At 49.5% G+C, this 27,529-nt stretch overlaps 2 protein-coding genes across 7 annotated transcripts in view; one reads left to right on the top strand and one right to left on the bottom strand.

The window, feature by feature from the left end:
- HSPBAP1 (HSPB1 associated protein 1) overlaps positions 1-2,062 on the bottom strand; it is a 56,390-nt gene extending 54,328 nt beyond the window's left edge. For 2 of the 4 annotated variants that reach the window (XM_069732622.1, XM_069732625.1), the window contains exon 1: positions 2,008-2,062. In XM_069732622.1, coding sequence (XP_069588723.1) covers positions 2,008-2,035 — 28 coding nt within the window. In that variant the 5' untranslated portion in view covers positions 2,036-2,062. The remainder of the gene's footprint in view (positions 1-2,007) is intronic. The other 2 variants (XM_069732621.1, XM_069732624.1) reach the window with 1 other exon arrangement.
- A 7,126-nt stretch (positions 2,063-9,188) lies between these two features.
- The window catches only part of SLC49A4 (solute carrier family 49 member 4), a 142,286-nt gene continuing 123,945 nt past the window's right edge, over positions 9,189-27,529 (top strand). For 2 of the 3 annotated variants that reach the window (XM_069732620.1, XM_069732619.1), the window contains exons 1-4: positions 9,202-9,551; positions 19,600-19,693; positions 23,450-23,715; positions 25,166-25,295. In XM_069732620.1, the coding sequence (XP_069588721.1) occupies positions 9,287-9,551; positions 19,600-19,693; positions 23,450-23,715; positions 25,166-25,295 (755 nt within the window). In that variant the 5' untranslated portion in view covers positions 9,202-9,286. Of the gene's footprint in view, positions 9,552-19,599; positions 19,694-23,449; positions 23,716-25,165; positions 25,296-27,529 lie in introns of all 3 variants that reach the window. The other variant, XM_069732618.1, reaches the window with a different exon arrangement.

Genomic DNA, 27,529 nt, shown 5'->3' with positions numbered 1-27,529 from the left:
CTCACGATACATGGCCCCATTCATTCTTTCATGTACCCGGATCAGTCGTCCTGGCCCCTTTGCAGAGAAACAGCCCCAAAGCATGATGTTTCCACCACCATGCTTTACAGTAGGTATGGTGTTTGATGGATGCAACTCAGTATTCTTTTTCCTCCAAACACGACAAGTTGTGTTTCTACCAAACAGTTCCAGTTTGGTTTCATCAGACTGTAGGACATTCTCCCAAAACTCCTCTGGATCATCCAAATGCTCTCTAGCAAACTTCAGACGGGCCCGGACATGTACTGGCTTAAGCAGTGGGACACGTCTGGCACTGCAGGATCTGAGTCCATGGTGGCGTAGTGTGTTACTTATGGTAGGCCTTGTTACATTGGTCCCAGCTCTCTGCAGTTCATTCACTAGGTCCCCCCACGTGGTTCTGGGATTTTTGCTCACCGTTCTTGTGATCATTCTGACCCCACGGGGTGGGATTTTGCGTGGAGCACCAGATCGAGGGAGATTATCAGTGGTCTTGTATGTCTTCCATTTTCTAATTATTGCTCCCACTGTTGATTTCTTCACTCCAAGCTGGTTGGCTATTGCAGATTCAGTCTTCCCAGCCTGGTGCAGGGCTACAATTTTGTTTCTGGTGTCCTTTGACAGCTCTTTGGTCTTCACCATAGTGGAGTTTGGAGTCAGACTGTTTGAGGGTGTGCACAGGTGTCTTTTTATACGGATAACAAGTTTAAACAGGTGCCATTACTACAGGTAATGAGTGGAGGAAAGAAGAGACTCTTAAAGAAGAAGTTACAGGTCTGTGAGAGCCAGAAATCTTGATTGTTTGTTTCTGACCAAATACTTATTTTCCACCATAATATGCAAATAAATTGTTAAAAAAACAGACAATGTGATTTTCTGGATTTTTTTTTCTCAGTTTGTCTCCCATAGTTGAGGTCTACCTATGATGTAAATTACAGACGCCTCTCATCTTTTTAAGTGGTGGAACTTGCACTATTGCTGACTGACTAAATACTTTTTTGCCCCACTGTATGTCACACCCGCCCTATACTCAGCTCCTGAGCTCCCTCCACACCCCGTACATGTATGTCACACCCACCCTGTACTCGGCTCCTGAGCTCCCTCCACACCCCGTACATGTATGTCACACCCGCCCTGTACTCAGCTCCTGAGCTCCCTCCACACCCCGTACATGTATGTCACACCCACCCTGTGCTCAGCTCCTGAGCTCCCTCCACACCCCGTACATGTATGTCACACCCACCCTGTGCTCAGCTCCTGAGCTCCCTCCACACCCCGTACATGTATGTCACACCCGCCCTGTGCTCAGCTCCTGAGCTCCCTCCACACCCCGTACATGTATGTCACACCCGCCCTGTACTCAGCTCCTGAGCTCCCTCCACACCCCGTACATGTATGTCACACCCGCCCTGTGCTCAGCTCCTGAGCTCCCTCCACACCCCGTACATGTATGTCACACCCGCCCTGTGCTCAGCTCCTGAGCTCCCTCCACACCCCGTACATGTATGTCACACCCGCCCTGTGCTCAGCTCCTGAGCTCCCTCCACACCCCGTACATGTATGTCACACCCGCCCTGTGCTCAGCTCCTGAGCTCCCTCCACACCCCGTACATGTATGTCACACCCACCCTGTGCTCAGCTCCTGAGCTCCCTCCACACCCCGTACTCGGTAATATGATGGTGTCTTTGGACTGTGTGGCTCTGGGGACGCTCACACTGTGTTCGCCGCTCTCTGGGGGCAGTAATGTGGGAACTTCGCTATAACAGACCGTGAGCTTCCTTTCTGCAGCATTTCTGACACTGCTTGCTGTCAGTGAATGGGAACAACGCTTCTCTCTCTGCTTCCATTCTGTGGCTGCAGGCAGAGGTGTTGCATTGACTCAGTCATTAGGAAGCTGCACATCCCGCCGGTGAACTCCGGCATTACACACCAAACCAGAGACAAGAGGAGGTGGAGAACTACAGATCCCAGGCGTGCTCCTCCAGTACCTGCTGCTGCCGTCACCGCGGGCTCCATCCTCAGCGAGGCTCACGTGACTCCCCGGCTGCGGCGCAGAAATAATACGCCATCAGCGCCTCAGCACTCAAGGTGTCGCCGGGACGGTGGCGGCCATGTTTCTGGATCCTGACCCAGCATAAGAATGATGTGACTCCTGTGTGTGCGGCCGGTAATTGTAATAGACCCAATGATGTGGGATGTCAGTAGTTGGTGATAATTATGGGGTGTCAGGGCCTGTAATTATTATTATGTAAGGGGTGTCGTGGGTTTCCCGACATACGGCAGATCTTGAGGGGGGGGTTCCCGGTATACAGCGAGTCTTGTGAGGGGTTCCCGGTATACGGCGGGTCTTGTGGGGTGTTCCATGTATACGGCGGGTCTTGTGGGGGGTTCCCGTTATACGGCGGGTCTTGTGAGGTGTTCCCTGTATACGGCTGGTCTTGTGAGGGGTTCCCGGTATACGGCGGGTCTTGTGGGGGGTTCCCGTTATACGGCGGATCTTGTGAGGTGTTCCCTGTATACGGCTGGTCTTGTGAGGGGTTCCCGGTATACGGCGGGTCTTGTGGGGGGTTCCCGTTATACGGCGGATCTTGTGGGGTGTTCCCTGTATACGGCGGGTCTTGTGAGGTGTTCCCTGTATACGGCGGGTCTTGTGGGGGGTTCCCGGTATACGGCGGGTCTTGTGGGGTGTTCCCTGTATACGGCGGGTCTTGTGGGGTGTTCCCGGTATACGGCGGGTCTTGTGCGGTGTTCCCGGTATACGGCGGGTCTTGTGGAGTGCTCCCGGTATACGGCAGGTCTTGTGAGGGGTTCCCGGTATACAGTGGGTCTTGTGTGTGTGTGAGGGGGGGGTTCCCAGTATATGGCGGGTCTTGTGGAGTGCTCCCGGTATACGGCAGGTCTTGTGAGGTGTTCCCAGTATACGGGTCTTGTGGGATGTTCCCGGTATACGGCAGGTCTTGTGGGGTGTTCCCGGTATACGGCGGGTCTTGTGGGGTGTTCCCGGTATACGGCGGGTCTTGTGGAGTGCTCCCGGTATACGGCAGGTCTTGTGAGGGGTTCCCGGTATACAGTGGGTCTTGTGTTTGTGTGAGGGGGGGGTTCCCAGTATATGGCGGGTCTTGTGGAGTGCTCCCGGTATACGGCAGGTCTTGTGGGGTGTTCCCAGTATACGGGTCTTGTGGGATGTTCCCGGTATACGGCAGGTCTTGTGGGGTGTTCCCAGTATACGGGTCTTGTGGGATGTTCCCGGTATACAGCAGGTCTTGTGGGGTGTTCCCGGTATACGGCGGGTCTTGTGTGGTGTTCCCGGTATACGGTGGGCCTTGTGGGGGGTTCCTGGTATACGGCAGGTCTTGTGGGGTGTTCCCGGTATACGGCGGGTCTTGTGGGGTGTTCTCGGTATACGGCGGGTCTTGTGGGGTGTTCTCGGTATACGGCGGGTCTTGTGGAGTGTCCCCAGTATATGGCGGGTCTTGTGGGGTGTTCCCGGTATACGGCGGGTCTTGTGGGGGGTTCCCGGTATACGGCGGGTCTTGTGGGGTGTTCCCGGTATACGGCGGGTCTTGTGGGGTGTTCCCGGTATACGGCGGGTCTTGTGGGGTGTTCCCGGTATACGGCGGGTCTTGTGGGGTGTTCCCGGTATACGGCGGGTCTTGTGGGGGGTTCCCGGTATACGGCGGGTCTTGTGGGGTGTTCCCGGTATACGGCGGGTCTTGTGGGGTGTTCCCGGTATACGGCGGGTCTTGTGGAGTGTTCCCGGTATACGGCGGGTCTTGTGGGGTGTTCCCGGTATACGGCGGGTCTTGTGGGGGGTTCCCGGTATACGGCTGGTCTTGTGGGGTGTTCCCGGTATACGGTGGGCCTTGTGGGGGGTTCTCGGTATACGGCGGGTCTTTTGGGGGGTTCCCGGTATACGGCGGGTCTTTTGGGGGGTTCTCGGTATACGGCGGGTCTTGTGGGGGGTTCTCGGTATACGGCGGGTCTTGTGGGGTGTTCCCGGTATATGGCGGGTCTTGTGGGGTGTTCCCGGTATACGGTGGGCCTTGTGGGGGGTTCCTGGTATACGGCAGGTCTTGTGGGGGGTTCTCGGTATACGGCAGGTCTTTTGGGGGGTTCCCGGTATACGGCGGGTCTTGTGGGGGGTTCCCGGTATATGGCGGGTCTTGTGGGGTGTTCCCGGTATACGGTGGGCCTTGTGGGGGGTTCCTGGTATACGGCAGGTTATATGGCGGGTCTTGTGGAGTGCTCCCGGTATACGGCAGGTCTTGTGGGGGCTCCCGGTATACGACGGGTCAGTGGATGAGCCTGTGATGGCTGCTAACAGCATCTATGGTAAGGAGAAGTGAGAACACGCAGAGCGTCGCTCCCTCGGGCGCTGTTGGGCAGTTTGCAGAGTGACTTTCTGCGGTGCAATGTTTTGCGGTGCAATACTCTGCAGGGTGTCAGGACTACAGTGAGTAACGCTGAGAATCTGCTGCAGGCCGGAGTCACACGGTCAGTATTCAGTCAGGGTCTTACATCAGTATTTGTAACCAGGAGAGGAACAATCAGAGGAAAAGTCCCCACTAGTGATGAGCGATTGTACTCGTTGCTCCGGGGTCCTCCGAGTATTTTTTAGTGTTCATAGTACATAGTACATAGTACATAGTACATAGTTATTAAGGTTGAAGGAAGACTATATGTCCATCTAGTTCAACCCATAGCCTAACCTAACATGCCCTAACATGTTGATCCAGAGGAAGGCAAAAAAACCCCATGTGCAAAGAGTAAGCTCCACATTGGGGAAAAAAATTCCTTCCCGACTCCACATACGGCAATCAGACTAGTTCCCTGGATCAACGCCCTATCAAGGAATCTAGTGTATATACCCTGTAACATTATACTTTTCCAGAAAGGTATCCAGTCCCCTCTTAAATTTAAGTAATGAATCACTCATTACAACATCATACGGCAGAGAGTTCCATAGTCTCACTGCTCTTACAGTAAAGAATCCGTGTCTGTTATTATGCTTAAACCTTTTTTCCTCCAACCGCAGAGGATGCCCCCTTGTCCCTGTTTCAGGTCTATGATTAAAAAGATCATCAGAAAGGTCTTTGTACTGTCCCCTCATATATTTATACATTAAAATGAGATCACCCCTTAGTCTTCGTTTTTCCAAACTAAATAGCCCCAAGTGTAATAACCTATCTTGGTATTGCAGACCCCCCAGTCCTCTAATAACCTTGGTCGCTCTTCTCTGCACCCGCTCCAGTTCAGCTATGTCTTTCTTATACACCGGAGACCAGAACTGTGCACAGTATTCTAAGTGTGGCCGAACTAGTGACTTGTATAGAGGTAAAATTATATTCTCCTCATGAGCATCTATGCCTCTTTTAATGCATCCCATTATTTTATTTGCCTTTGTAGCAGCTGCCTGACACTGGCCACTGAATTTAAGTTTGTCATCCACCCATACACCCAGGTCTTTTTCATTGACGGTTTTGCCCAGAGTTTTAGAATTAAGCACATAATTATACATCTTATTACTTCTACCCAAGTGCATGACCTTACATTTATCCCCATTAAAGCTCATTTGCCATTTATCAGCCCAAGCTTCTAGTTTACATAAATCATCCTGTAATATAAAATTGTCCTCCTCTGTATTGATTACCTTGCAGAGTTTAGTGTCATCTGCAAATATTGAAATTCTACTCTGAATGCCCCCTACAAGGTCATTAATAAATATGTTAAAAAGAAGAGGGCCCAATACTGACCCCTGTGGTACCCCACTGCTAACCGCGACCCAGTCCGAGTGTGCTCCATTAATAACCACCCTTTGTTTCCTATCCCTGAGCCAGCTCTCAACCCACTTACACATATTTTCCCCTATCCCCATTATTCTCATTTTATGTATCAACCTTTTGTGTGGCACCGTATCAAAAGCTTTTGAAAAGTCCATATACACTACATCCACTGGGTTCCCTTGGTCCAATCCGGAACTTACCTCTTCATAGAAACTGATCAAATTAGTCTGACATGAACGGTCCCTAGTAAACCCGTGCTGATACTGGGTCATGAGGTTATTCCTCTTCAGATACTCCAGTATAGCGTCCCTTAGAATGCCCTCCAGGATTTTACCCACAGTAGAGGTTAAGCTTACTGGCCTATAGTTTCCGAGTTCAGTTTTTGTCCCCTTTTTGAATATTGGCACCACATTTGCTATACGCCAGTCCTGTGGCACAGACCCTGTTATTATGGAGTCTTTAAAGATTAAAAATAATGGTCTATCAATGACTGTACTTAATTCCTGCAGTACTCGGGGGTGTATCCCATCCGGGCCCGGAGATTTGTCAATTTTAGTGATTTTTAGACGCCGCCGCACTTCCTGCTGGGTTAAGCAGGTGACATTTAATTGGGAATTTTTATCACTAGACATTTTGTCTGCCATGGGATTTTCTTGTGTAAATACTGATGAAAAAAAGTCATTTAGCATATTGGCTTTTACCTCATCCTCATCCACCATCTCACCCAGACTATTTTTAAGGGGGCCAACACTATCATTTTTTAGTTTCTTACTATTTATGTAGTTAAAGAATATTTTAGGATTATTTTTACTCTCTCTGGCAATGAGTCTCTCTGTCTCAATCTTTGCTGCCTTGATTTGCTTTTTACAGAATTTATTTAATTTTCTGTATTTATTTAATGCCTCCTCACTACCTACTTCCTTTAATTCTCTAAATGCTTTCTTTTTGTCCCTTATTGCGCCCCTTACAGCTCTATTTAGCCATATTGGTTTCCTCCTATTTCTAATATGTTTATTCCCATACGGTATATACTGTGCACAGGTCCTATCCAGGATGCTAATAAACGTCTCCCATTTTCTCTGTGTATTTTTGTGTCTCAGGATATCGTCCCAGTTAATTGCACCAAGATCCTCTCTCATCCGTTGGAAATTTGCCCTCCTGAAGTTTAGTGTCCTTGTAACCCCTCTACTACACATCTTTTTAAAGGATACATGAAAACTTATTATTTTGTGATCGCTATTTCCCAAGTAACCCCCAACCCTTATATTTGCTATGCGGTCTGGCCTGTTGGTTAATATTAGGTCTAGCAGTGCCCCCCTTCTTGTTGGGTCCTGAACCAGTTGTGAAAGGTAATTGTCTCTCATAATTGTCAAAAACCGATTACCTTTGCTGGAACTGCAGGTTTCTGTTCCCCAATCTATTTCAGGGTAGTTGAAGTCCCCCATAATAATGACTTCTCCTTGAGTCGCAGCTTCATCTATTTGCTTTACGAGGATATTCTCCATTGCTTCCATTATTTTTGGAGATTTATAACAAACCCCTATCAGTAATTTATTATTTTTTCCCCCTCCCCTTATCTCCACCCACAGGGATTCTACATTTTCATTAAATTCACCTATATTATCGCGCAGGATGGGTTTTAAGGATGATTTTACATATAGACACACCCCTCCCCCTCGCTTATCTGTACGGTCATCTCTGAACAGGCTATAGCCCTGCAAGTTAACAGCCCAGTCATGGCTCTCATCCAGCCACGTTTCAGATATCCCCACCATGTCATAATTATGCTCCAACAACATTAGTTCTAATTCGTCCATTTTGTTGGCGAGGCTTCTGGCATTAGTATACATGCACTTTATGTTCCTCTCTGTACTTCTATTTCTTAAATTATTAACTGTTCTGACCCCACCCCCCATGCCACCGCCACCCCCAACTTCCTTATTTGTGCCCAGGACTCTGTCTCTGTTCGGAGATTTAGTTTTCCTTGCTGCAGCTGAATAATTCACAGCTACTAGCCAGGCTGAGTACATGTGGGGGTTGCCTGGTTGCTAGGGAATCCCCACATGTATTCAAGCTGGCTAGTAGCTGTAAATCATTCAGCTGCTGCGATGGAAACTAAATCCCCAAACACTAAAAAATACTCAGAGGACCCCCGAGCTCAGGAAAACCTGAGCAACAAGTCTATCCGCTCATCACTAGTCCCCACTTCTGTATGTTTCGCCCTCCTGGATAGTGTTTCGCTAGTCTTACCCATGATGGGGGTTTTGAGTAATGAACCAGGCAGGGAGTTTATAAAAGCCTCAGGTATCTTTTGCATGTGTTTAGAGTTAATTAGTTGATTCAGAAGATTAGGGTAATAGGTCGTTTAGAGAACCTTTTCTTGATATGCTAATTTATTGAGACAGGTTTTTTGGGTTATCAGGAGTTGTATGCCAAAATCATCAGTATTAAAACAATAAAAGACCTGACAAATTTCAGTTGGTGGATAATGAATCTATAATATATGAAAGTTTAATTGTAATCATTACATTATGGTAAATAATGACATTTAACACTATATGCTAATTTTTTGAGAAGGACCTGTAAATACTGATGTAGATCCTGACCAAATGCTGATCACGTGGCCGAACAGAAACTCCATAGAGAGATTTAGCTTCATTGTCTTTATCAACCAATCAGCACACAGCTGACATTTCTTCCACCGCTATCGTTTCTCCTTGTGGAGAGTGACATGTTAAGCGTGCCGAGGTGAGGAGACTTAAAGCCGCAATGCTCCTCTGGGAAATATGCAAATCATCTGTTCAGAGAGGACTAGAACTCTAGCGCCACCTATTGGAAGTAGCGCTCCTAACAGTCAATGTTAACCCTTTAACGAGCCTTGTCACATGACTTCGGATAAGAGCCAAACCAGCTGTATTTGTAGATACTGTGTATCGGGGTCCTGCCCCTCATCAGTGTAATGTGGAGATCTGGTTCGGCTGATTGAGAGGCGTCTGACCGGGATCCATGAAGGATCGGTTCTCCGAGACACAGTGGCTGCAGATTGAGATTGTGGATTGGCTGTTATCCGAAGTCATGTGACGAGGCTCGTTAAAGGGTCACATTGACTGTTAGGATCGCTACTTCCAATAGGTGGCGCTAGAGTTCTAGGCCTCTTTCTCTCTGAAGAGACAATTTCCACCGCTCTAGAATGATACAAGCTGCGCTGTGATTGGTGGCTGTGAGAAACACGGCCAGAACATGACCCCAATAAGAACGAATCACTAACTAAGGGGGCGGGGCTTACATGAGGCGGAGCCGTGACAACCAGAAGGAAGGGGCGGAGCTGCGTTAAGCACAGCGGGGGCGGGGATACGCCGCCTTTGACACGTGGTGACGTCACTGTGGGGCGGAGTGCCGTCCCGTGACCGGATGTTTTCCTCGCGCGCCGGCCGTTTCCGGTGTCTGTTGGTTCCGGCTGTGCGTTGCGGTGAGAGGTCCGGCCATGGGGCTGGAGTGGAGCCGGGCGGAGGAGCGGCGGCCTCTGCTGCCTCGGCCTCCGCGGGTGTTCGGGCGGCGCTGGCTGGTGCTGCTGCTCTTCTCCCTCCTCGGCTTCCTGCAGGGCCTGGTGTGGAACAGCTGGGGGCCCATCCAGATCTCTGCCCGCTCCGCCTACGGCTTCAGCAGCCTGGACATCACCCTGCTCGTGCTGTGGGGCCCCATCGGCTTCCTGCCCTGCTTCTTCTTCATGTGGCTGATGGACACCCGGGGTGAGTGCGGCCTGCGACACCCGACAGTGCCCGAATATGGGCGACACCGTGCTGCCTACACCCGACAGTGCCCGAATATGGGCGACACCGTGCGGCCTACACCCGACACTGCCCGAATATGGGCGACACCGTGCGGCCTACACCCGACACTGCCCGAATATGGGCGACACCGTGCTGCCTACACCCGACAGTGCCCGAATATGGGCGACACCGTGCGGCCTACACCCGACACTGCCCGAATATGGGCGACACCGTGCGGCCTACACCCGACAGTGCCCGAATATGGGCGACACCATGCGGCCTACACCCGACAGTGCCCGAATATGGGCGACACCGTGCGGCCTACACCCGACACTGCCCGAATATGGGCGACACCGTGCGGCCTACACCCGACAGTGCCCGAATATGGGCGACACCCGACACTGCCCGAATATGGGCGACACCGTGCTGCCTACACCCGACAGTGCCCGAATATGGGCGACACCCGACACTGCCCGAATATGGGCGACACCGTGCTGCCTACACCCGACAGTGCCCGAATATGGGCGACACCGTGCTGCCTACACCCGACAGTGCCCGAATATGGGCGACACCGTGCGGCCTACACCCGACACTGCCCGAATATGGGCGACACCGTGCGGCCTACACCCGACAGTGCCCGAATATGGGCGACACCATGCGGCCTACACCCGACAGTGCCCGAATATGGGCGACACCGTGCTGCCTACACCCGACAGTGCCCGAATATGGGCGACACCGTGCGGCCTACACCCGACACTGCCCGAATATGGGCGACACCGTGCGGCCTACACCCGACAGTGCCCGAATATGGGCGACACCCGACACTGCCCGAATATGGGCGACACCGTGCTGCCTACACCCGACAGTGCCCGAATATGGGCGACACCCGACACTGCCCGAATATGGGCGACACCGTGCTGCCTACACCCGACAGTGCCCGAATATGGGCGACACCGTGCGGCCTACACCCGACAGTGCCCGAATATGGGCGACACCGTGCTGCCTACACCCGACAGTGCCCGAATATGGGCGACACCCGACAGTGCCCGAATATGGGCGACACCCGACAGTTCCCGAATATGGGCGACACCGTGCGGCCTACACCCGACACTGCCCGAATATGGGCGACACCGTGCGGCCTACACCCGACACTGCCCGAATATGGGCGACACCGTGCGGCCTACACCCGACACTGCCCGAATATGGGCGACACCGTGCGGCCTACACCCGACACTGCCCGAATATGGGCGACACCGTGCTGCCTACACCCGACAGTGCCCGAATATGGGCGACACCGTGCGGCCTACACCCGACAGTGCCCGAATATGGGCGACACCGTGCGGCCTACACCCGACACTGCCCGAATATGGGCGACACCGTGCGGCCTACACCCGACACTGCCCAAATATGGGCGACACCGTGCTGCCTACACCCGACAGTGCCCGAATATGGGCGACACCGTGCTGCCTACACCCGACAGTGCCCGAATATGGGCGACACCGTGCGGCCTACACCCGACAGTGCCCGAATATGGGCGACACCGTGCGGCCTACACCCGACAGTGCCCGAATATGGGCGACACCGTGCGGCCTACACCCGACAGTGCCCGAATATGGGCGACACCGTGCTGCCTACACCCGACAGTGCGCGAATATCGGCGACACCGTGCTGCCTACACCCGACAGTGCACGAATATCGGCGACACCGTGCGGCCTACACCATAGAATGCCTGAATATCCGGCGACACCGTGCTGCCTACACTCGACAATGCCCGAATATCGGCGACACCGTGCTGCCTACACTCGACAATGCCTGAATATCCGGCGACGCCGTGCTGCCTACACCCGACAATGCCCGAGTATCGGGCGGCACCGTGTTGCCTACACCCGACAATACACTCGCCCTAATAACGGGGGACACTGTCCTGCCCGAGAATACACTCGCCCTAATAACGGGGGACACTGTCCTGCCCGAGAATACACTCGCCCTAATAACGGGGGACACTGTCCTGCCCGAGAATACACTCGCCCTAATAACGGGGGACACTGTCCTGCCCGAGAATACACTCGCCCTAATAACGGGGGACACTGTCCTGCCCGAGAATACACTCGCCCTAATAACGGGGGACACTGTCCTGCCCGAGAATACACTCGCCCTAATAACGGGGGACACTGTCCTGCCCGAGAATACACTCGCCCTAATAACGGGGGACACTGTCCTGCCCGAGAATACACTCGCCCTAATAACGGGGGACACTGTCCTGCCCGAGAATACACTCGCCCTAATAACGGGGGACACTGTCCTGCCCGAGAATACACTCGCCCTAATAACGGGGGACACTGTCCTGCCCGAGAATACACTCGCCCTAATAACGGGGGACACTGTCCTGCCCGAGAATACACTCGCCCTAATAACGGGCGACACTGTCCTGCCCGAGAATACTCGCCCTAATAAAGGGCGACACCGTGCTTCCCTAAAATACACTCGCCCTAATATTGGACCACACCGTGCTTCCTACACCCGAAAATACGTGCTCCCTAATATCAGGCGACACCATGCTGCCGGAAAATACTCACCCTAATATCGGGCAACACCGTGCTTTCTACACCATGCTACACGACACCCAAAAAGGAAATGATGCTCAGTAGTGTGTGTGGCCTCCACGTGCCTGTATGACCTCCCTACAACGCCAGGGCATGCTACTGATGAGGCGGCGGATGGTCTCCTGAGGGATCTCCTCCCAGACCTGGACTAACCGCCAACTCCTGGACAGTCTGTGGTGCAACGTGACGTTGGTGGATGGAGCGAGACATGATGTCCCAGATGTGCTCAATCGGATTCAGGTCTGGGGAACGGCCGGCCAGTCCATAGCTTCAGTGCCTTCATCTTGCAGGAACTGCTGACACACTTCAGCCACATGAGGTCTGGCATTGTCCTGCATTAAGAGGAACCCAGGGCCAACTGCACCAGCATATGGTCTCACAAGGGGTCTGAGGGTCTCATCTCGGTACCTAATGGCAGTCAGGTTACCTCTGGTGAGCACATGGAGGGCTGTGTGGCCCTCCAAAGAAATGCCACCCCACACCATTACTGAGCCACTTCCTAACCGGTCATGCTGAAGGATGTTGCAGGCAGCAGATCGCTCTCCATGGCGTCTCCAGTCACCGCTGTCACACGGGCTCCGTGTCTATATGCTCTTATGAAGAGCAGAGGGCGCCAATGTCGAATCTGCCAATTGTCCTGCACAATGTTGGGCTCTAAGCTCAACACCCACTTGTGAACGGCGGGCTCTCATACCACCCTCATTGAGTATGTTTCTGACAGTTTACGCAGACACATTTTGTCAGTGGCCTGCTGGAGGTCATTTTACAGGGCTCTGGCACTGTTCCTCCTGTTCCTTCTCGCACGAAGGAGGTAGCCATCCTGCTGCTGGGTTGTTGCCCTCCTACATCCCCCCACCCTCCACGTCTCCTGGTGTACTGGCCTGTCTCCTGGTATCTGCTCCATGCTCTGTACATTACGCTAACAGACACAGCTATGCTTCTTGTCACAGCTCGCACTGGTGTGCCATCCTGGATGAGCTGCACTACCTGAGCAACTGCTGCCTCATGCTACTCTACCACTAGGGGTGGGAGCAATTACAAAATGCAAAAGTGACCAGAACAGCCCAAAAAGAAAATGAGAACCGAGAAATGGCCTGTGGTCACCCCTGTAGAACCAGTCCTTTATGGGGGTTGTCTTGCTAATTGCCGATCATTTCTATCTGTGTTCTGCTCCATTTACACAACAGCAGGAGAAATTGATTCACAATTGTTGTTGCTTCATAGCTGGACAGGTTGATTACACAGAAGTGATTGACTTGGAGTTGCATTGTGTTGTTTGTGTTCCTTTTATTTTTTGGGCAGTGTGTGTATGTATAAATATATGTATTAGGTTACATTATTATTTATTTTATATTGGTTTTAAAAACATGCCTGATGTCTGTAAAAGTCCAACTTGTTAAAACATTAACCCATAGGATTGATACCAGAAAGGGAATATTTCAAAGTTCCAGAATTAATGTTTTAGGTCACAGCTCATCTCCAAAAAATGCATAGAAAGTGGGATCGACATGACCTATCATGGTAAGGTGCCATAAATATAAGAAGTGACAAGAGAAGGATTTAGGATAAAAGGTATGGCTTAATTAACAACAATGTATAAAACCAATTTAACCAGTGGTGGGGAAGAAGGCAGCAAGTTGGTAGCAGAAAAAATGCACTGTCAGCAAAAATTATTATTTTATCCTTATGGTAAAGCATGCCATGAATAAGACTTCAGTCGAAATGCGTTGGTTAAACGCTGCTATGTGTGCATAATGCTGTCATATATCATCATTTTTTTTTATGCGGTTTACTGTAAGGATAAAAACAATTTTTAATATGGAATAATAAAAATAGAATTTTTATCATCATTCCTGCTGGATTTATCAAACCTTTTTTTTCTTCCTTTCGACTGGCTGCTCAACCTTTTTTCCGTGCAGGAACAAATGAGGAATAGCCCATCCTCAGGTGAGCTGACTACTTTCTTTTTAAATTGGTTTTATAAATTGTTAATTAATAAAGCTATACCTTTTATCCTAAATCCTTCTCTTAGGCTACGTTCACACTAGCGTTATGCTAGTTTGCGTCGGGGGACGCAGCGGCGACGCATGCGTCATGCGCCCCTATATTTAACATGGGGGACGCATGCGTTTTTGTTTGTTGCGTTGTGCGACGCATGCGTCTTTTTTGCCGCAAGCGTCGGACCAAGAAAACGCAACAAGTTGCATTTTTCTTGCGTCCAAATTTCGGCAAAAAATGACGCATGCGTCGCAAAACGCAGCGTTTTTGCGTGCGTTTTGGTGCGTTTTTGCATGCGTTGTGCGTTGCGTCGCCGACGCAGCGGCGCACAACGCTAATGTGAACGTAGCCTTATCACTTCTTATCTTTAGGGCACCTTAGCCTGATAGATCATGTTGATTCTAGTACATTGAAGTGTCCTTAAGGTACCGTCACACTGGACGATATCGCTAGCGATCCGTGACGTTGCAGCGTCCTGGCTAGCGATATCGTCCAGTGTGACAGGCAGCAGCGATCAGGCCCCTGCTGTGATATCGCTGGTCGGGGAAGAAAGTCCAGAACTTTGTTTCGTCGCTGGCTCTCCCGCTGACATCTCTGAATCGGCGTGTGTGACGCTGATTCAGCGATGTCTTCGCTGGTAACCAGGGTAAACATCGGGTTACTAAGCGCAGGGCCACGCTTAGTAACCCGATGTTTACCCTGGTTACTATCGTTAAAGTAAAAAAAACAACCACTACATACTTACCTACCGCTGTCTGTCCTCCAGCGCTGTGCTTCTCTGCACTGACTGTGAGCACAGCGGCCGGAAAGCAGAGCGGTGACGTCACCGCTCTGCTTTCCGGCCGCTGTGCTCACAGCCAGAGCAGAGAAGCTGAGCGCCGGGGACAGACAGCAGAAGGTAAGTATGTAGTGGTTGTTTTTTTTACTTTAACGATGGTAACCAGGGTAAACATCGGGTTACTAAGCGCGGCCCTGCGCTTAGTAACCCGATGTTTACCCTGGTTACTGGCATCGTTGGTCGCTGGAGAGCGGTCTGTGTGACAGCTCTCCAGCGACCAAACAGCGACGCTGCAGCGATCCGGATCGTTGTCGGAATCGCTGCAGCGTCGCTTAGTGTGACGGTACCTTTAGCCTTTATAACCAGGACTATAGGAGTAAATGCATAGAAAGTGGACAAAGCCTTTTAAGTGATCCAGAATGGTATCAGAAAAAAATCCAAGTCGCCCCACAATGAATGAACCCCCCCACCCAGCAGCAACATCCGCAGAAAAATAAGAACATTATAGGTCTCAGTAAATGGCGACACAAACACTTCATTTTTACAAAGTTCAAAAAGGGTTGTTGTTTTTTTTTATAGAACCACTAAGTATAAACAGAAAACGTTACACTTTCGCCCTAATCGTCCTGACGGGGAGAATCGTCAGCTCATGTTTACTGCAGAATGAACGCTGGAAATCAAAACCTGAAAGCCGCCTTTCACCACAACCTAGATTTTTTTCCCCCCGATAACATTGTATGGTAAAGTGAATAGTGTTGTTCAAACCTACAACTCGTCCTGCGGAGAACGTGCCCTGATACAGCGATGTAGATGGAAAAATACGTTGTCGGTCTTGGAAGAAGGGGAGGAAATGGCAAAAGTGCAAAAATGTGAATTGGCTCCAATGGGCAGGTGCTAAGTTTTAGCAACTTTCATTATAACAGGATAAAATCAGGGATGATTTAATATCAAAAACTCCTGAAAGTCTGTTATTGTTTTTTTATTTTAGTGTTTGTAGCTTAAAATGACCTTTTTTCGTAATTTTTGCCTTTTGTTGCTTTTCTGTTGCTTGAAGCAGCTCGTCAGAATCGGTCTCCTTCCCCCTCTGGCAGCTGACATTAAAACCCCTTCTTGCTTCCCCAGCTAGCTGTAGTGCCACGTCCTGCGGCGGCCGCTCCATGCGAGCAGGCAGGCTATTGTAGAGGCCCCAGCGCTTGGCACATTAGATGGATGAGCACATTGCTATGCGCTATACCATGGATGGCATCGCGCGGCATCTGATGTTTGTCTGGATAATTGCTCATTTGTGGATGTACATATATTTCTCCGCTCCCGTCATGTTCGCGGTGATTGCTCCGGTGGTTGGTGAGATAATTAGAGCGCTGTCTATCCTGCTGCGCGGGAACACTTTACACTTCTGACAGCTTGTTACAGCGATGACATCCCCGGATCCGCGGCGGTGAGAACTGTCACCCTCTAAGACGTTAATGTGACTTGTCAGCCCCCAAACACCCCAGACACAAAAAAAACAAGTCATCCAGGGATAGAGGAAAATCCCGGCACCGGATGCGCTGCCGTCTGCGGGGCCTGCAGGTCTCATCGGGATCGGGCACAAAATCACTTTCTCAATTGTTTGTTTTTTTGAAACTTGGGATAACTATTTTACAACTTTTTCTTACATCCATAGACGGTGCTGTAAATACTCAGTGCTGCCGTGTTATTATCTGGCGCTGACGTCGCCAGCTTCTCCATAGACTGCTCATGACTCTTGCCTCACTGCTTGTTTACAAGGACACGTGCCAGGGAGATGCTGACGTCGGCCTCGTGTTGGCACGGAGCTGTCAGTTGCCCGTCACTAACCCCCACACCCCGTTCCTCTTCGCTCCTCCGCCCTGCTTGCAGTGGGTATTCTAATGCAGGGGTGCAGTAAGGTGCGCAAAGTCAAAGTGAAATGAATTTAAGATGAAATATCTGGCTATTACGGAAACTGCATGTGGCTGTGGGAGCCGCGGGCCGGCCGTGGGGGCTGGGGGCCGCGGGCCGGCCGTGGGGGCTGGGGGCCGCGGGCCGGCCGTGGGGGCTGGGGGCCGCGGGCCGGCCGTGGGGGCTGGGGGCCGCGGGCCGGCCGTGGGGGCTGGGGGCCGCGGGCCGGCCGTGGGGGCTGGGGGCCGCGGGCCGGCCGTGGGGGCTGGGGGCCGCGGGCCGGCCGTGGGGGCCGGGGGCCGGCCGTGGGGGCTGGGACTTCACCTGTCATTCTAAAGCTACATAAGAGACGTATGGGCTCCTGCCAACAGCTGATCCGCTGGATGACTGGGAAGGATCTTCTAGGATCATTTTCCTTCCTGTGTTTCACTACTGAGCCAGAGGTAGAAGCTGTTTGTTTTATTGGGAATCACCGAGGTCCATTTACTATATATATAATATATATAATATATATATTATGTAAAACCTGCTCTCTAGGCAGTAAAATAGCTGCTGGAGAAGGCGGGTATTGCTGCATTTTTTTATTTTCTTGTGCATGTTGATAAAGTTTAGTACCACCCCCTTAAAGAATGATTTATCTTCATTAGGTTTTTTTATCAGTTTTTTTTTTTTCACTGTGTTTTTTCACTTACCCATTGTTTCCAGTGGGTTAACCCCTTAACGACCACTGATACACATTTTAATGGGTGAAGGGTACTTATTCTTCGGCACTGCTTTTTAACGACACTGAGGCCCCTAGCATCGGAAAATCTCTGGGGTCTCGGCTATCGGGGGTAGCTGAGACCCCGTAGAACATGATTCGGGTGGGTTTTTACCGTTCCCAGTCTTGTGATCGCCGTTATTCACTGAATAACGATGATTGCAAAAAAAACAAAAAAAAAAGGTCAGGTTTCCCATTCATTTCTCTCTCTCCTCTGATATGATCTAGCATACTAGAGGAGAGAAAAATAAAGTCCCCCAGTACCTTCGCCTTTCACGGACCCTCCGGCTCCATCCCCCCGGCCCTCCACGTCCTCTTCCCGGAAGAAAATGGCGGGCACATGCCAAGTGCGCCCACCGAGATCGGCCGGCACCCGGCAGCAACAGGAGATTTTTCTTATTGGTTCACTTTGATCACTGGGATGGGGTCTATCAGTCATCAAAATAAAAAAAAAAAAAGTAAATCAAATCGCCTTTTATCACCTTCTTAGTTAGGTAAAAATAAAAAAAATGTATTTTTTTCCATTGGGGTTGGAGCTAGGATTAGAGCTGGGCTAGGGTTAGGGTTACAGTTGGGATGTTGAGGTTACGGTTGGGGTTAGGGGTAGGGCTGTGTTAGGGTTGGAGTTAGAATTGGGGGGTTTCCACTGTTGAGGCATATGACGGGGTCTCCAAACACAACATGGCCCCACCATTGATTCCAGACAATCAGTCATATGGTGCTCCATCCCTTCTGAGCTCTGCCATGCGCCCAAACAGTGGCTTCCCACCACATATGGGGTATCGTTGTACTCAAGAGAAATTGCACAACAAATTGGGGTCCATTTTCTCCTGGTACCCTTGTAAAAAAAAAAAAAAAGTTTGGGTCTAAAGTAAATTTTTTTTTAAACGGTTTTGAGCCCTTTGAGGGGTGAGTCTTTAGAATGGTGTAATTTTGAGAATTTTCTGTCATATTGACCCCCAAACTCACTTCAAATGTGAGGTGGTCCCTAAAAAAGGTTTTGCAGATTTTTGTAAAAATGAGGAATTGCTGGTCCAGTTTTAAACCTTATTACGTCCTAACAAAATTTTTTCCAAAATTGTGCTGATGTAAAGTTGTCATGTAGGAAATGTTAGTGTGACACATTTCTCTGATTTAAGGGCACAAAAATTGAAAATGTAAAAATTTCAGAAATTTTGGGCAAATTTCCGTTTTTTCATAAATAAACACAAGTCACTTCGAAGAAACTACCACTGTCATGAAGTACAATATGTCGAGAAAAAACATCTCCGAATCAGTGGGATCCGTTGAAGCGTTCCAGAGTTATAACCTCATAAAGGGACAGTGGTCAGAATTGTAAAAATTGGCCTGGTCATTAAGGACAAAATTGGATCGATCACTAAGGGGTTAAAAACGCTGCAAATACGTAAGAAAAACTCTGAAAGTGACATGCTGCAGTTTTCCAAATCGAGATAATAAAACCAATGTGTGTGCTTGAGATTTCTGAAATCTCAGACTTCGCTGCTCCTGTGAAACGCAACTTGTGAACACAAGTCCTTCTTCTCCTTCGCTTGACTTGTGGCTCGGTGCTTTTGTCTGTGACGTGGTGACCTGGGTGCGCTCCTGTAACCATGGCAATACTGAAGTTGTAGCGTCAATTGTTTTCGCAAGGAGTAAAACTGAGAATTGCAGAATCCTCAACGATACAGCCCCTGTCTGCAGTGATGAGGGGTCCTCGGCCTAGTTGGGTGATGAGCATTGTATCTGTGCTCGCAGCTCCGTAGGGTCAGGTCCTGGGAATATGGCCGGTCCTTTCATCCACCACTCCTTGTGTCTGCCCAGAGGCCGCCTGTGACCTAATGACCGTTCGCCCGAGCTGACCCGGCCAGGATGAATCGCCATCACCGGCGTCCTCTGCTGCCTCGTTACCCTGATTACTGCGCTCTCCCATTACACACAGGGTGTCTCTGTAATTACCGCTCATCCTCCTCTCATTACTGTCCCTAGGTCTCCGTGTCACCGTCCTCCTCACGCTGCTCTTAATGGTGGTCGGCTCCGGCCTGCGATGTGTCCCAGTGTCCGACCTGGGAGTAAGGAGATGGTAAGTCACCGTGAGAAGCCGAGAAGAAAAAAGTCCTCCAAGCATAATTTGCATATAAAAAGATAATTTTTATTGAAATATACAATTAAAAAATATATATTAAAGTGTTTGGAGATGTAAACGGGCCATACAGAAAAAAGCAAGCAAAACACTGGAGCCAAAAATAGATGGCTAGTACCCAAAAAGTGATACTGGATCCATAATTATAGGCGATCTGTAAACACCTGCACAGTAAACTCTAATTATAAAGTAATAAGCAGTAGTCTTCTGAAAAAAGTAATAAAGTGCAGAGAATTAGAGTGCAGCAATAGGGCACAAATAAGTAAATGAATTAGTAACCCTGGACACTGCTAGGGTTTTGTCCTTGGTGACCCAGAATGAGGCATACAGAGGTTAAGTAATAAAAAATGCAGTAAATGAACACCTCATAAGGCCGGTTTCACACGTCAGTGGCTCCGGTACGTGAGGTGACAGTTTCCTCACGTACCGGAGACACTGACTCATGTAGACACATTAAAATCAATGTGTCTCTGCACATGTCAGCGTGTTTTCACGGACCGTGTGTCCGTTTGAAAAACACGGAGACATGTCAGTGTTTGTGGGAACGCACGGATCACAGGGACCCATTAAAGTCAATGGGTCTGTGTAAAACACGTATCGCACACGGATGCTGTCCGTGTGCAGTCTGTGTGCCGTGCAGGAGACAGTGCTACTGTAAGCGCTGTCCCCCCCACCCCCCCGCGTGTAGCTGAAGCCGGAATTCATCCCTTCTCAGCAGCGTCGCTGGAGAGAAGGAATGAAAAATCTTTTTTTTTTCTTTTCCCTTAAAAATAAAGTTTGTGCGCCCCCCCCTCCCCCCGCTTGCCAGGAAATACTCAGACACCCAGCTCCAGCAATGTCTCCTCTGTGTCGGCAGCAGGCCCTGTGTAAGCGGTCACATGGTCCCGCTCATTACAGTGAGGAATATGCGCATATTCCTCACTGTAATGAGCGGGACCACGTGACCACTTACACAGGGCCTGCTGCTGGCGCTGAGAGGAGACATCGCTGGAGCTGGGTGTCTGTGAGTATTTCCTGGCAAGCGGGGGGGAGGGGGGGCGCACAAACTTTATTTTTAAGGGAAAAGAAAAAACAAATTTTTTTTTTTCATTCCTTCTCTCCAGCGAACGCTGCTGGGAAGAAGGGATGAATACCGGCTTCAGCACCGCACGCAGGGGGGACAGTGCTTAACTGTAGCGCTGTCTCCTGCACGGTCCATGTGGTCCTCAGTCGGCACATGGGTGGCACACGGCTGCCGCACGTGTGCCACACTGATGTGCTACGTAAGCACACGGACATGGATAATTCCGGTGTCCAGATAATTCCGGTACCGGAAAAATCGGTGTGTGGGACAGGCCTAAGGGAGGCCAGAAACAAGAAGACATTGCATACCATGGCTAAAGGCAAAGAGTTAATAGATCAGTCATAGGCATGCAATCAGGAGCCAGGGAAATAAATACCCAGAGTGCCTGAGGTTCCAGCGTAACCCCCTCTAATGTATGTGCACCGTGACTGCACCAGCAGAATAGTGAGTGCAGCTCTGGAGTATAATACAGGAGGTAACTCAGGATCAGTAATGTAATGTATGTACACAGTGATTGCACCAGCAGAATAGTGAGTGCAGCTCTGGAGTAGAATACAGGAGGTAACTCAGGATCAGTAATGTACTGTATGTACACAGTGACTGCACCAGCAGAATAGTGAGTGCAGCTCTGGAGTATAATACAGGATGTAACTCAGGATCAGTAATGTAATGTATGTACACAGTGACTCCACCAGCAGAATAGTGAGTGCAGCTCTGGAGTATAATACAGGATGTAACTCAGGATCAGTAATGTAATGTATGTACAAAGTGACTGCACCAGCAGAATAGTGAGTGCAGCTCTGGAGTATAATACAGGAGGTAACTCAGGATCAGTAATGTATGTACACAGTGATTGCACCAGCAGAATAATGAGTGTAGCTCTGGGGTATAATACAGGATGTAACTCAGGATCAGTAATGTAATGTATGTACACAGTGACTGCACCAGCAGAATAGTGAGTGCAGCTCTGGGGTATAATACAGGATGTAACTCAGGATCAGTAATGTATGTACACAGTGACTGCACCAGCAGAATAGTGAGTGCAGCTCTGGGGTATAATACAGGATGTAACTCAAGATCAGTAATGTAATGTATGTACACAGTGATTGCACCAGCAGAATAGTGAGTGCAGCTCTGGTGTATAATACAGGATGTAACTCAGGATCAGTAATGTAATGTATGTACACAGTGACTGCACCAGCAGAATAGTGAGTGTAGCTCTGGGGTATAATACAGGATGTAACTCGGGATCAGTAATGTATGTACAGTGGGTATGGAAAGTATTCATACCCCTTTAAAATTTTTGCATTCATGTTTCCTTCAATGACAACCAGTCGTCCTGTCCCTACAGCTGACAAACACCCCCATAGCATGATGCTGCCTCCACCATGTTTCACTGTGGGGATTGTATTGGGCAGGTGATGAGCAGTGCCTGGTTTTATCCACACATACCGCTTAGAATTATCAGTAAAAAGTTCTATCTTTGTCTCATCAGACCAGAGAATCTTATTTCTCATAGTCTGGGAGCCTTCATGTGTTTTATAGCAAACTCTATGCGGCTTTCATATGTCTTGCTCTGAGGAGAGGCTTCCGTCCGGCCACTCTGCCATAAAGGCTCGACTGGTGGAGGCTGCAGTGATAGGTGACTTTGTGGAACTTTCTCCCATCTCCCTCCTGCATCTCTGGAGCTCAGCCACCGTGATCTTGGGGTTCTTCTTCACCTCTCACCAAGGCTCTTCTCCCACGATTGCTCAGTTTGGCTGGACGGCCAGGTCTAGGAAGACTTCTGGTGGTCCCAAACTTCTTCCATGTAAGGATTATGGAGGCCACTGTGCTCTTAGGAACCTTGAGTACTGCAGAAATTCTGTTGTAACCTTGGCCAGATCTGTGCCACAATTCTCTCTCTGAGCTCCTTGGCCAGTTCCTTTGGCCTCATGATTCTCATTTGGTCTGACATGCACTGTGAGCTGTGAGGTCTTATATAGACAGGTGTGCGCCGCTCCAAATCAAGTCCTATCAGTGTAATTACACACAGCTGGACTCCAATGAAGGAGTAGAACCATCTCAAGGAGGATCACAAGGAAATGGACAGCATGGGACTTACATATGAGAGTCTGAGCAAAGGGGATGAAAACTTATGACCATGGGATATTTCATGTTTTCTTTTTTAATTTGTTAAAATTTCTACATTTGTTTTTTTTTCAGTCAGGATGGGGTGCAGAGTGCACATTAATGAGGGAAAATGAACTTTTCTGTATTTACCAAATGGCTGCAATGAAACAAAGAGTGAAAAATTTAAAGGGGTCTGAATACTTTCCGTACCCACTGTATGTACACCGTGATGCCACCAGCAGAATAGTGATCGCAGCTCTGTAGTATGATGTAGGGCAGGGGTGTCAAACTGCATTCCTCAAGGGCCGCAAACCATGCGTGTTTTCAAGATTTCCTTAGCTTTGCACAAGGTGCTGTAATCATTGTGTGTGTAGGTGATTAAATTATCATCTGTGCAATACAAGGAAATCCTGAAAACATGACCTGTTTGCAGCCCTTGAGGATTGCAGTTTGACACCCCTGATTTAGGGTATATCCTGCAGTTTGTATGGAATATAATATGTTTTGTGCTTTATCTCCAGGCTCATACATGGCGGTCAGCTGCTGAATGGATTTGCTGGACCCACTGTTATGAACGCTGGTCCTTTTCTTTCCACGACGTGGTTCTCTCCAGATGAACGTGCTACAGCCACCGCCGTTGCCTCCATGTTGAACTATTTAGGAGGAGCTTGTGCATTTTTAATTGGACCTTTAATTGTTCCTGCTCCTAACAATACATCCGACAGCTTCCTGACCGGAGAACACGAAGCCACGATCAAGGACCGGATTGAGGCAGTGATGTACACAGGTAGATACAGATTAGACAATGCTAGGTGGATAGCAGTGTAGATCAGTCTACTGCACTCTTAAATTAAAGGGAACCTGTCATTCCCAAAATCAAATCAAAGAAGAGCTAAGCCCACCGGCAAAATATATATATATATATATATAGATATATATAGATATATATAGATATAGATATATATATATATATATATATATATATATATATATATATATATATATATATATATATATATATATATATATATATATATTAGTCACGCTGCGGCTCCGGGGTACTGATCTGTCCTGTTTAGGGCAGCGTAAAGTACTGCAGTGCGCAGGGAAAAGTCAGAGAGGCCTGACACCTGCGCACTGCAGTACTTTGCTCTGCCCTCAACAGGGCAAATCAGTACGCCTGTGCCGCAGCATGAAGACCAGAAGAGGACGTCATCGTAAGAAGATGGGAGGGATCGGACCGCCCTCCCAGGTGAGTATAATCTAACCTCCTTTTTCTCCTCTTTCAGGTAACATCGGGGGCTTATCTACAGCATTACAGAATGCTGGAGATAAGCCCCTGATGGCGGTGGGCTTAGCTCCTCTTCCATTTTGGGGGTGACAGGTTGCCTTTTTATTATTATTATTTATTGTTATAGCGCCATTTATTCCATGGCGCTTTACATGTGAGGAGGGGTATACATAATAAACAAGTACAATAATCTTAAACAATACAAGTCATAACTGGTACAGGAGGAGGGAGGACCCTGCCCGCGAGGGCTCACAATCTACAAGGGATGGGTGAGGATACAGGAGGAGAGAGGACCCTGCCCGCGAGGGCTCACAATCTACAAGGGATGGGTGAGGATACAGGAGGAGAGAGGACCCTGCCCGCGAGGGCTCACAATCTACAAGAGATGGGTGAGGATACAGGAGGAGGGAGGACCCTGCCCGCGAGGGCTCACAATCTACAAGGGATGGGTGAGGATACAGGAGGAGAGAGGACCCTGCCCGCGAGGGCTCACAATCTACAAGGGATGGGTGAGGATACAGGAGGAATGAGGACCCTGCCCGCGAGGGCTCACAATCTACAAGGGATAGGTGAGGATACAGTAGGTGAGGATAGAGCTGGTCCTGCAGCGGTTTGGTCGATCGGTGGTAGCTGCAGGTTGTAGGCTTGTCGGAAGAGGTGGGTCTTCAGGTTCTTTTTGAAGGTTTAGATGGTAGGCGAGAGTCTGATGTGTTGTGGTAGAGAGTTCCAGAGTTTTGCAGAATCTCTTATTGCTTTACTGCAATGATTAGGAGATTTGCCTTTTCAGTTTCTGATTTTTTTCCTGCACAGTGTGGGGAGTTGTAAGCTGCACCTGACCCTTATATACAGATCCTGGGGGGCGATCAGCGGTTCAGATCTGTGGCTGCGATGTCCTTTAGAGGATCTCTGTTCTTTGGTTTCATATCTTGACTTTGTTTTCTTGCAGAGTTTGGGATCATCACGCTGCTCTTTGCGGCTGTCCTGGCTTACTTCCCTGCCCGACCCCCAGTGCCCCCCAGTGTAGCCGCTGCTGGCCGCAGGCTCGGATACAGGAGCAGCATCAGAAAGTTGCTCAGGTGAGTCCTGTACTGATTTGTGTTCACTAGCTAAGTAGTGTCTGTTATAATTAGGACATTTCTTCTTTGCAGAGCTGCACTCTTTCTTCTTTTCTTTTTTTTTTGTTTAACCGCCAGTGTTCTCAAAATTTGCAATGCTTCTCCTAACCATGCTGAACAGACCAGCCCATGGATTGCACAAAAGATCACAAAGACCTTTCTTATTTTGACATACAAGTCTATGTCCGAATATAAGGCTGGCACAGTCCGTGTGAATTGTTGTGATGCCGGTCTTTAACGTTGTACAGTAATGGATAGGAGAAGCTTTGCAATTTATTTTTTTTTTTTTACATATGACAAAATCACTGATGGTGATAAGCAGCCTGACCTGATCTGGTAATTTATCCTGCACTCTGAAGGTAATCAGTGATTATTGTTTGTGATAAGGACCGACCTCTGAGGCCTCACGCTGTCGGCACGTGGGTCAGAGACGCTTGGTCTTTCTGGATATAAAACTGACCTCGTCTTACAGTAATTTAACAAAGTCTTATCCCCACGTTGTCCTGTACTGAGGATTTTTCGTCTGCAGTAATTCACCACTTCTACCGCAGATTTTTACTGATGCAGAGGGGGAAACCTGCACGGATTTATACAGTTCATGCCACTGAAGATTTGCTGTCCGTTTTCCGCTGTCCTTCTGGACGCATCCTAGTCGGAGATGAACGGGTCTTTTCCCGCATCCCTGTTGCAGCGGTGATGTCCGTAGTCCATGGCTGCCGGACAGGAGCCCTCCGGACCGTCTCCCAGCTGCTAGCATCCTCGGCGCCTCTTCTGACTTGTAAGCCCGGCACAGCATAATCTTTGCAGCGTGATGTTGCATCTCACGTGAGTCTGGACCTGGGGCCTGTGAATTGTTTCCATCATCTAATAGTAGGTCTTGCACCCCTTGTATAGCTGCAGGGTCTGTTCTCATGGTTGAAAACAGTCCCATAAATATTGTGCCATGTGACTGAGGCGGTCAGAGAGAACAGCGGAGCCTTTACTTGCCGCTCTCAGATTGACATCTGTGTATTAATAGCTGACAGCCGGGGTTGCCTTACAGCTGTGTGACTGCTGCAGCCAATCACTTGGTCACCACTTAAGCCATTGAGTGGCAATAGCTGCAGCTGCTACATGTCCGTAATGCCAGCAGAAAGTGTACAGAGGCCGATGACGGACCCTGCTGATACTGAAATAGGAGCGTGGGGGGGATTCGGATAGTTGGATAAAGTCCGCGACCTTCTAATATACTGGTCGCCATTGTACTGATGCTCTGTGAGTGCTACATTTCTGCTGGTGGTCTCCCCCTGATCAGTGCAGTGCCGGCCAGTGCTCCTGTCTGTCCTGATTACTGCGGATTGTCTGTCCTGCGTCGTCACCGTGCAGATGCTCGTGTCCTATGATATTCCTGCTCTTCGTGATGACGTCCATTCTCGTGCACTGGATCTGATTCACTCTGTAAGAATTAAGGGGCATTTATGGGAGTCGCGTCTTCAGATCCGCCTCTGCTCTGGATACCTGTTGTTCAGCGTTGTGGCGCGCGCCGCCTCCCCGGCGCATTGATTCCACTGAATTGTGCGGCCACCAGTCGCTTCTGTAACTCAGAATGGCTCTGACAGGAGGTGTTTATACAGGCAGGAGCGGCTGATTACACCTCCCAGGGTTCTGATAAATGCAGCCGGTGATGCGGGGCCCTCGCACACACACAGATCAACGTCTCCGCCTGCAGTTGTTTCTGGAGCCGCATTAGTTTGTTAATGCGTAGAAGCAAATGAAATCCATTCCTGTAAGTGACACGCGGGATTAATATAATTGAGACTTTTAACAGCTTCCTGCGGTAAATGGAGCCGAAGTCAGACAAGTGAGAATGACTTATTCCCTGTTATTCTGACTCAGACGACAACTCCAGAGGGGCGGCTGCAAATAACGGATCATTTAAAGGGCACCTGTCACTGCACCGCGGCCGCGCACAATGCGGCTGTCAGCTCCTCGCGTTCAGGAGTGAAGTCGCTGGCTGCTCCTGAGTGACGGGACCACGGGCGCCACCTTCATTAGTGGAGGCTTGTCTACCCTTGTGCATGCTCTCTTTATCCAAGGGCTGCTTCTCGCTGCGGCGCCGCTATTGTGCGTCTGGAGAATTTATTTTTTCTTTACAAGCTTCAGTAAGTAATAGACTAAATCGAAATCCTCCCCCCAAATACCTAAAGGGTCTTTGC

The sequence above is a fragment of the Ranitomeya imitator genome, chromosome 7 (genome assembly GCF_032444005.1).
Source record: "Ranitomeya imitator isolate aRanImi1 chromosome 7, aRanImi1.pri, whole genome shotgun sequence".
NCBI lineage: Eukaryota > Metazoa > Chordata > Amphibia > Anura > Dendrobatidae > Ranitomeya > Ranitomeya imitator.
The sequence above is the reverse complement of the archived record's forward strand: the minus strand, read 5'-3'. Positions and strand labels throughout refer to the sequence as shown.